Source organism: Conger conger, chromosome 18, assembly GCF_963514075.1.
Source record: "Conger conger chromosome 18, fConCon1.1, whole genome shotgun sequence".
Classification (NCBI taxonomy): Eukaryota; Metazoa; Chordata; class Actinopteri; order Anguilliformes; family Congridae; genus Conger; species Conger conger.
The window spans coordinates 14,818,123-14,828,200 of NC_083777.1; the positions used below are offsets into that span (position 1 = coordinate 14,818,123).

At 40.6% G+C, this 10,078-nt stretch overlaps 1 protein-coding gene across 1 annotated transcript in view; it reads right to left on the reverse strand.

Moving 5' to 3' along the window:
• khdrbs2 (KH domain containing, RNA binding, signal transduction associated 2) overlaps positions 1-2,008 on the reverse strand; it is a 158,572-nt gene extending 156,564 nt beyond the window's left edge. Inside the window, exon 1 of the mRNA XM_061228444.1 lies at positions 1,641-2,008. Coding sequence (XP_061084428.1) covers positions 1,641-1,731 — 91 coding nt within the window. The 5' untranslated portion in view covers positions 1,732-2,008. The remainder of the gene's footprint in view (positions 1-1,640) is intronic.
• Positions 2,009-10,078: the final 8,070 nt, after the last annotated feature.

Sequence of the window (10,078 nt, forward strand, 5' to 3'; positions counted from 1 at the left end):
AAAAAAAAAGAGAAAACTATGGAATATCTTGGTCTCAAATATCGAAAAGACAGATCTTGTTTGTGTTTTTTTAAATGGATGTATACGTTCGTGCTGTGAGTACAGGTTAAATCATCCGTGGGCACAGTGTAACGCACAGATTTACCGGATCTGGAGGCTCGCCGACTGAGCGGTACACACCGCATCTCTTTGATTGTTAGCCCGCTTTCGGTGGGAAAAGCGTGGACTAGCTCGACGCAAAGGATGTAAAAGCTATTTGTGGACTTGTAGGTGTAGGTTCCGTTCACCTTTCCGCGAAAAAACTGTCGCCTACGGCTACCCCAAACGCTTCGTCATCCAGATATTATTAAGATGCGTGCTGCTCGGAGTAACTTCGTTTCATGGTCTTCTCAACACTCCTATTATGTTTAAACAAACTATGTGATTTGTGACTTATGTGAACACTATGATCATTTCATCGAAGTCGCCAAGAGATTACTGTTTGTTGAGTCTGTGAGGTAGTCTATAAGGTTCAGAGGGAATTTTTGTTTTGTTATGGGTTACTTGACGTATTTACGCTTTGCCTAAAAACGGTTCGATTTTGTTAACTAATCAAGGAAGATACATTCATTCTTTCATTTAGGATGTATTTTACCAGTGATTTTGGGGAAATGATTGGGAGAAATATTTTGGCTTCACGTGGTTTTAGGGTACACGACTCTCTCTTTGTAGTTTTGAAAAGTAGCCCACCTCAGTGGGAAATTGCTATTCGTATTATAAATACGGTGGCTTTGTGCCAGTCCTTTAGAAGTATCTGAATTAGAAATTGGGAGAAAAAGCTCAAGACAGTCGTTTGTTTAAATGGCTTTTCACCATTTGCCCTTGATACGCATAGACCAACTGTTCCCACTGTTTTGGTTGGGACCGGGAGACAAAATATTGGATTATTATTTTTATTACAAGCCAAATGCATTGGGAGGAAAGGTATTTTTTAGTGTAGTCTAAAATATGTATTCCTACAGATAAGTAGAAGGACGTTCTAATCAGGTGGGTGATGCACTTTTTTTGATAATCTGCAACGCTCGTGTGACGTTATGTTCTGTGCATAGCATTGGCCACCGTGCATTTCAGATTCGCCCCGGTAGAACCACACGATCTCTAGCCTAATGTAAGCTACTCTTTAACGAAATGAATGCAATTGACTGGGAAATTTTATTACACTTATATTTCGTTCCTTCCTAAGTTCCTTTGGGCGCCTACCACATTCGCTCTTACAGTATTCCGATAAACCCAGTGGGGAGCGGGGAAAGTATCCTGCGTTACTTGTTATCAGAAACTAACAACGCCAGGGACACCTTCGGGTCTCACACTGCCGAAGTGCGTACGCATACAATGCTAGACACTAGTCACAGATGTTCCACGCACCTTCCGATATATTACGAATATATTCTATTGTCCGAGATTGTTTAGTCTGTAAAAAAATCAAAGTAGTAGTAGTAGTACGAAAGCCACGGAGCCACTTATTTTATAGGGAGAAAAGGCAGACTATGCATTTTAGCTGCATATGTTCTGCTGAAACGCTCTGTCCTCACAGACTAATGACACGCTATAAAACGATATGAGAAGTGTAAGCATACCAAACAAACATAATTGTACCTTACCTTCAGCCAAAAGGCGCATTGCATGAACAAACGAAGGGTCCAGGCTATCTTTTTCGGCCATCAGCTCCGGTAAGTATTTGTCTTGATCCATTTCTGCTCTCCTCCTGTTCACCGCTTGTGCAGGTGAGACGAAAAAAAGTGGTGCTTCTCGGAATATGAGCCTTGGTCTCCGCTTGGTTATCTTAACAGCCACTGCGAGAAAAGCCGTAACGAATTTCGCCAAACGAGCGCTGCGCTGTTATGTGGAAGAATTCAGAGCCCGAAGCCCATCTCTGGAGCTCAATCACGAATCTCTCCTACAGCAGCTCCCACCTTAGCTACCGATGCACTGCGTGGTGCCCACCCGCCCCTTTAACGTGATTGGTCGCAGCCCATCACGGACAGTTCGCAAACCACACATGGTCCCTTCCCCGCTAAAATAACGAGATTGACACAGAATATTTTCCGCCTCTAGGTTGCTGTCCGTGGTTCTGAATGTTATTTACACGTGGGGAACGGAACGGTGAAGCCAGAACTGCAAGGCTAATGAAGTACGAAGGCGCAGACACGAACCACCCCCGTAAAATTGATAGCAGGCCAGCGATTACAGTGTCACCGTTTCCTCTTTGCAAGGAATTCGCTTTCAATGTGTGTTATTAGGCTAATATTTCATCCATTGGTTTATAATAAGATGAAATATTATATATTGGGTTATATGGCAGCAGCTCTACCGTAAACATTGTTTAACGTTTGTTTGGTAAGCACGTACAACAACAAAAACTGCTGGCTACAGCAGATTAAAATAAGCGTATCTGAAAACCAAATTTACGGACCGAGAACTACTATTTCTACTGAAATTGTACTGAAGTCTGAAACTCCAAGAAAACGGTTAAGCCGTTCACCAGGAAAATATCCGAAATAGCCTAGTATAAAAATCACTCTTGTTTAAGAATACTTCCTATGAGCACCTTTTTTCTCTGTGTAGTTGCAGCAGTGATGGGTACAGACTAGGCTACAGTGGATGATTTATTTATATCCCCGAAGCCAAAAATCCTAGGCGTAGCGTTTGAGACGATCGGAGCTTTTAGCGATATTCACAACACAAAGATTGAGCCACCTGAACCCTATTTTGAAATATGCATAATTTATATGCATCCAAGTTGTACATGTTGAATGTCAAAGCCATTGAATCCCGTGATAAATGACCAAGGATTAAGAAGAAATTGGGTGGGGGTTTATTAGGATCTGAGTGAGTTTGAGACGCGCTCAGGTTGGCATGAGGATGAATGCTAATCAATAGATTTGTAGCATGCCCCGGCTTGCCAAAATGGATTAGACCGTAGCGGCAGCCAATGCGAGATTCAGCCGCAGCACCCCGGACAGCTTGCCCCTAATTACTGACTGAATGGATTACAGACCTGTTGGCAAACATCTGCAGTCCTGGTGTCACATAAAATGACTGCGCGCAGAGAGATAATCGTATTACATTTACTTGCATATATTTTGTTTCGTGTGTTTGCTTCCAATATCGATCGTTTATGCATGGGAGTCTTAATAGCGACCGTGGAGCAGACCCTTGTTTAAATGTCATTGACAGTGTGACCTGGCGTTTTAACCGTGCCGAAGGCCGAAGAAATGTGATTGAAGTGACAATGGAATGATTGTTGGTGCCAGACAGGGTGGGTTGAGTATCTCAGAAACTGCAAAAAAAAAAAAAAAAAAGTCTAATGAGTCTAATAAATACCTAATTAAGTGCTCACTGAGTGTATATTCTTGAACAATGCTTCATGAAATTTCAATCAACTAATGTTTACAAATCCACAATATCAATTATTTAACAAAAACCTAACCTCTCATTCAACCTCACCTCAATCCCTTTACAGAGAGAAAAGTTAGGTGTAATTGTAGCTAGTACTTTCATCAAGCTAATTAAACTACTTTCACGATAACAATGTGTCTGTTCACATTTCACTTCCATAATCAACACCTAATGCATCCTGCACCATGCCATAGGCCAGGGGTCGGCAACCCTGGTCCTGGAGAGCCGCAGGGTGTGCTGGCTTTCGTTGTTACTTGGCATTAATTGATCAATGAAAGCTGTTGATTGCACAGTTAACTCACCTCACCTGGTTTCTTGGGTCTGAATTGGTTGCTTATTTTAAGGTGGAGACGAAAGCCAGTACACCCTGCGGCTCTCCAGGACCAGGGTTGCCGACCCCTGCCATAGGCCTTCCATTCAACTGGAAGCTTTTCCAGGTAATTTTACTGGTTGATCCTGCAGGCTCCATTCGATCCCTGCTCTGAATGAGACCCACCAACTGCACTCTAATACTGGACACCCTGCAAGTTATTTTCACAACCAATGCATCAATATGTTTTCATTTGACGCAGGGGAAAAAGAACCCTGCTTGAAAACACGACCACGAAGCATTCGCAGGTCTTGCCACAAATTATACATCCTGTAGCCCACCGTCTGTTTGTAGAATAGATTTTTACTTTGGTCTGCGGTACGTAGTAAACACTCACAAGCCAAACAACCGTCTAGTACTTACATTTTCTTGTTGTATGATTGTGTTTTGTTTGATGTTATGTTGGAACAGTTTGCCAAAGTCTTGTAAGGGTACTTTACAATCATTTGGCAGATTCTCTACGAACAACGAACAGCAGTGGAGATCATCAGTGTTTATTTCAGGAATGGTGGCATATCTTGATTAATTGTAACACAACAAACAATCCTGTTTTTTTTATTTGAAAATATGCTGTATGTTGTCATGTGACACAGTAAAATCTATAGCCAAATGTACCGTACTGTCAAATATGTAAGACTTAATTAACTAATCAATGTGATTGATATAATATGTTATAATAATGATTCTGTCTTCACAAGAAATCTGGCACAATTGCCGATGATTGAATTGTAGATGCTATGCACTGATAATGAACATTCTTTGTTTAGGCTTTAATAATACATATGCTTTCTGATAAGCATAACTCTATTTGTCAATGGATAACAAGCTGCAACAGCACTGTGGATTTGGCTGATCTGTGATAGCAACAGCACACAGTACAGTTAGATTCTTCATAAATAGTGATTGAGATTGAGATGAATAACTGAGTAATCATGATAAACTTACAATGAACAAAAACAAAGTTTCCTTCAAGTGGTTTTACTTAGTAGTAGTATTAGTAGTATCCTCATCAGGCATCTAATGGTTTGAGCCTTGCTTAATTATTATTTAATATGAGATCATCCTTGTTCAGATCCTCCTCACCACCCCTTAATCCCAATTCACCCCAAGTGTCATTCTCCTATAACACCATCAAATCACCTTTTGTTCTTGGCAGGCACTCACCATCACTGTTTTAAATGAAAGTGTTGCCAATAACACTTAAAATGAAGTGTTGTTACTGGAAACAGTACAAATAAATGTGTAGAAGACATTCACAGCGGTATCCATGGTTGTTGTCGTCAGATGAACCTTTACTACTGTGAGGCCTCAAAAAAAGTGAGATTTCAACTCTGCACAGACGGCATGTGGCGCTGTATGAAAGTGGGTCCTCCATTTTGATTAGGATTTTATTGGATGGTTAAGGCACCACACTGTGGAGGATGGATGAGCCTCATGGCATCGGATCAGATGTAGACCTTGCCAGCTGTGGATGGTAGCTCCGTAGGGTGATGCGCAGTTGGAGATAGCATCTCCCAGGGTTTGGGAGGGCTCAGTCGGTTAGGGGTCCACGTTTTATCACTGTTCAGGGACCCTCGCTCAACCCCGGCTAGTCTTTAGTTAGCTTGCGAAAACTTGTTTTTTGGAGTGCTGTGTTTGTCTAAACTCTTCCGAATCGGCAGTGGGGTTTGCAGCTATGGTTGCAGGTTGAACATTCCAAATGACAGTGGGAATTGAATTGCCCACATTGGGTAAAAATTGTTAAAAAATATTTTTTTTCATTAGATTGGATGGTGGGTTCATGTAAATATGTCGACCCAACATTCATTTTTTGATTAATCCAGAAACATACACATTTGCACACCCTTTAATTATTTCATTTCAAGATGAATATAGAACTACAATACTGTGTAAAAGCAATCCGTAAAGCAATGACGCTTGGCTGTCTTGCTTGCTTCTGGATCTCCAGGTAATCCTAGACAGCCTCAATCAATTTTTTTATCTGAAAAGACTATTACTTAATGTATTACTTTATTTAACAAAATGTAAAAATATTAATTGTAACATTTAATAATTTGCTCCTGGCATGCTAATGCCTAAAAAAGAGACCAAATTAACATTAAGAAACCGAAGTAGCCTAGTATATTTTTAAAGTATATCACAGCAAGGTGACCTTTTCCTGTAAACGAATTTGACATTTTGTCTGAATTACTTCATGAACAACTGTGTTACAGTGTGCTGTATGTGTGCTGGGGAATATTATTTTCTCTAAAACAGGTTTATGGGCTTCAATGGAATCCAGGAATCTGATTAATACGGTACTGTACCTACTGTGTCTTTAAAATAAAATAATTTCTGATTGACATACTGATGATATTTTAAGCCAGATATAGTATGACTCACCTTGTATGTGGACTAGATGATATATCCCAAGTCATTATCCAAGTGCCAGTCTGTTTGTGTAATTTCACCATATAAAAAATGCAAGAAGCACTTGTGGTTTGTGAGTATAGCAGAGTATGCACACTAGTGGGTCAATGGCATCTCTCTGTATGGGATTACCATCATCCATGTTGGTAGGATCAGTGTCGGTTCGGTGGTGTCATGTGATCTCAACATTAGAAAAGCATTTGGTCTTAAGTTGACGCGACCCCACCATTATGAAAAGTGTTTTTCGCTTTATTTTCCAGTTATCGTATTTCATTTGCAGCATCTTATTGGCAACCCTGTTATGTTCTCATCTTCACAAATGAGAAGATGGAGTGATGGAGGGGTGAGAGGCACGGCTCTTCTATCGATTTATTAAAACCAAAGCTTCTTCCAAGTGGGACAGTGGGGAAAACAATCCAGATCTCTCACGCAATACGATCGGCCGTCAAATTACCATGCACACCACCTCCTGCCGCAGTTCCGTCTAAGAGCAGAAACGCGCTCGACCTCAAAAGCCTGTCGGGGCGTTGAGAGAGAGGATAAAGCCTTCGTCTGTTAGAGGGTCAGGTGACTCAAGTCCCTCCGATTTCATCTGAGTCAAACGTGGTGCTACAGCAATCGATACAGACGATCTCCCAGGTTTTCATTTTCAGATAATAAACCGCCTCGAATGTCCGGTGATGTGACGGATTTAACATGGAGGTAATATATCACACTTTTTAAAAAAATCTCTGTTGCAAATTGACATCTGAAACACGCATGTCACAAATAGCCAGGCATTCTCCATTACGCAACTTTCTGGTTCTCCACTCTTGGGAGTGGCAGCATTACCAGACTATTGAATATTCCCCTCCACATGTCTCTCAGGCCGCATGTCCATCAAAGGGTTTAAATGACATGGCCATCAGTTGTATCAGATTTTATTACCTGGCAAAAGGTCTTCTCCATTATGGTTGTCGTATTACTGATGTCCATTATCATGTCTGTTGCATAGCTTCTGCTTTATCATCTCATCTGTTCATATAGTTCATGCAAAAATCTCTATTACTGTCACCTGCCACTTATTATGTATTATTATTTGGATGTATCACAGCAACTGAATGAGTGAATCAGTCACTGAGTGAATCAGTGAATCAGTCACTGAGTTAATGTGTGAATCAGTCACTGAGTGAATGTGTGAATCAGCCACTGAGTTAATGTGTGAATCAGTCACTGAGTGAATGTGTGAATCAGTCACTGAGTGAATGTGTGAATCAGCCACTGAGTTAATGGGTGAGTCAGTCACTGATTGAATGAGTGAGTTGGTCACTGAATGAATGAGAGAGTGTGTCACTGAGTGAATGAGAGAGTGAGTCACTGAGTGAATGAGTGAGTCGTTCACTGAGTGAATGAGAGAGTTTAATCATTGCGTGAATGAGAGAGTGAGTCACTTAGTGAATGAGAGAGTGAGTCACTGAGTGAATCAGAGAGTGAGTCACTGAGTGAATCAGAGAGTGAGTCACTGAGTGAATGAGAGAGTGTTTCACTAAGTGAATGAGAGAGTGTGTCACTGAGTGAATGAGAGAGTGTCACAGTGAATGAGAGAGTGTGTCACTGAGTGAATGAGAGAGTGTGTCACTGAACGAATGAGAGAGTGAGTCACTGAGTGAATGAGAGAGTGTGTCACTGAGTGAATGAGAGAGTGTGCCACTGAGTGAATGAGAGAGTGAGTCATCAAATAAGTGAGTGACTCAGTAACAGAGTGAGGGAGTAAGAAATTTAATCGTTTCTCAGGCTGCTTCCTCCAGTCTCAGCCAACATAAAAAAAAGATAAATAATGAAATAAAAGCCCTCAATTAAAGACCCTGGAGTACAGCTTTCCCTGTCAAAGTCTATTAGCGGGAGAGTTGTTTTGACTGTGTTTCTGCACACTGATGTGTAGTGGAGATGGCGTGTGAGATTCTCGCTAACACATGCTCAGTCTCGCCTTCTGAACGTGTCCAAGCCCAACACTTCAGACTGATGTTTTGGTGTGCTGTAAAATGGTGGCATTTAGCTTTGTGAGTGGGAACTTTAACCGTAACTTGGTTAAATCAAATCTCGCCTTTCTTTATGATCATAAGGACATGTGTTTTTTTCATTCTGGACCGACAGTATTTAATTATTTATTTTTGACACACAGTACAGTACAAGCATAATGTACAGAACAGAGAGGCTACTCCAGAATATTTACTTTACTAAGCTTAGCTGATAAACATATTTATAGTACACACTTATCAAATTATGCTTTCAAATAAATGCTAACAGCCTCGATTAAAATGATATTGTTGAGTACAGTAAATAAACCATTAAAACCAACTGGTGCCTTCATCAAAACGGATCTGATGGTGTTGATCTTGGTATTACTGTACCTGGAGCATATTTACAGTCTAAATGCTCCCCCTCCCCTTGTCCTCCAGGTTACTTTAGAGATGAGGGTCATTGATAAATGATTCCCAATCTAATAACACTGTTTAATTCACCTCCAGCATGCTTTCTGATGCGCAATATCTCCTCATAAATGATCACTTTTGTCAAAAAGACATACTGACATCCTCAATCCTGGAGGACCCATTCGAAGGTTTTGTTACATTTTTGTCATAATCGGAATAAATGCACGCTGTGCATTTGGTGAAAAATAGCACATAATATGCATAAAGAAAAATCTACTTTCTGGGAAGGAAAATGGAGCATGCATCTTTATTCATAACCCTTAGTCCTTCCAGTGCTAAATAGATAAATATATTTATTTTGCAGTCCTTTTTTGGCCATATGCCAGTGTATTAAAAGGGTGGCAGTGGGGTATAATGGCTAGGGAACCGGACTTGTAATTCAAAGGTTATTGGTTTCGGTCCGATCTGGGGTAATGTTGGCGTGCCCTTGAGGACTGTGCCTAGCGTAAATTGCTTCTGTAAAAATATCCAGTGCTATTAATGGATTGTATGTAAAAATGTGCTAATCGCTGTGGACGAGAGCGTCTGCTAAATGCTAAAAGGCAATGCGGTGTACAGTGTGTCTCCTCGGATCAAAAAGCAGCTTCAACAGAATCGGATGGGCATGTCAGCCATGTTATTACAGGGATCTTGTGACCTCGATGCAATAGGATTTCTGTAAAATCCAATAACAAGTACGGGTCAACACCGCGGCTCGGTAAAAGAAAAGGGTTTTTTGATTAATAACTCATAGAGGACGGTGAAGGTTACCAATTCCTATGGTGAGCGTATACTGTATACAAAGTTGTAGAGGTTGTAAATAGACAAAGATAATGTGGTTTTTTTTTTGCTGTTTTGAACATGAATAATTAATTATTGTTTTTCTGTGTGCATAAATCCTTTTCAGTAAAAGTATTGAGGGATTTTAGAGGACCGCAAATGACAAGCACTACGACATGGAAAAAAAGGGGTGCCAGATCATATTGAGAAGGTATAGCTTGATCCTTATGAAAAATGAATGTTCCCTTTTGGTCAACCATGACTTCTGGTGCTGGTCAACCATGACACCTGAAAGAGCCTCTTTGTAAAATTCTAATGGTTTAACAGTGATTTTAACAGTGATTTAAGGAACCAGAGGCTGCTGTCATCGATCAGAAAGTGACTAAATAAGACATAGGATCTGGCTCTGTCGTCCCTCCTCCCATACCCTGCAATGAAAATAGTATTCCCTTCATTAAGGTACCACTGCTCTGGAATGGGTTCTTGCAGCTCTCTAGTGGCCAAACATAAAACAGCAAAATGTACAGTCAGGTCAGTCTCACAAGGTACTATTCTTTAATGGATCACTGGTATAGGATATCTATGGTGTCAAAATAATTATGGACCACTACACAATGCTTTGCTACTTTTT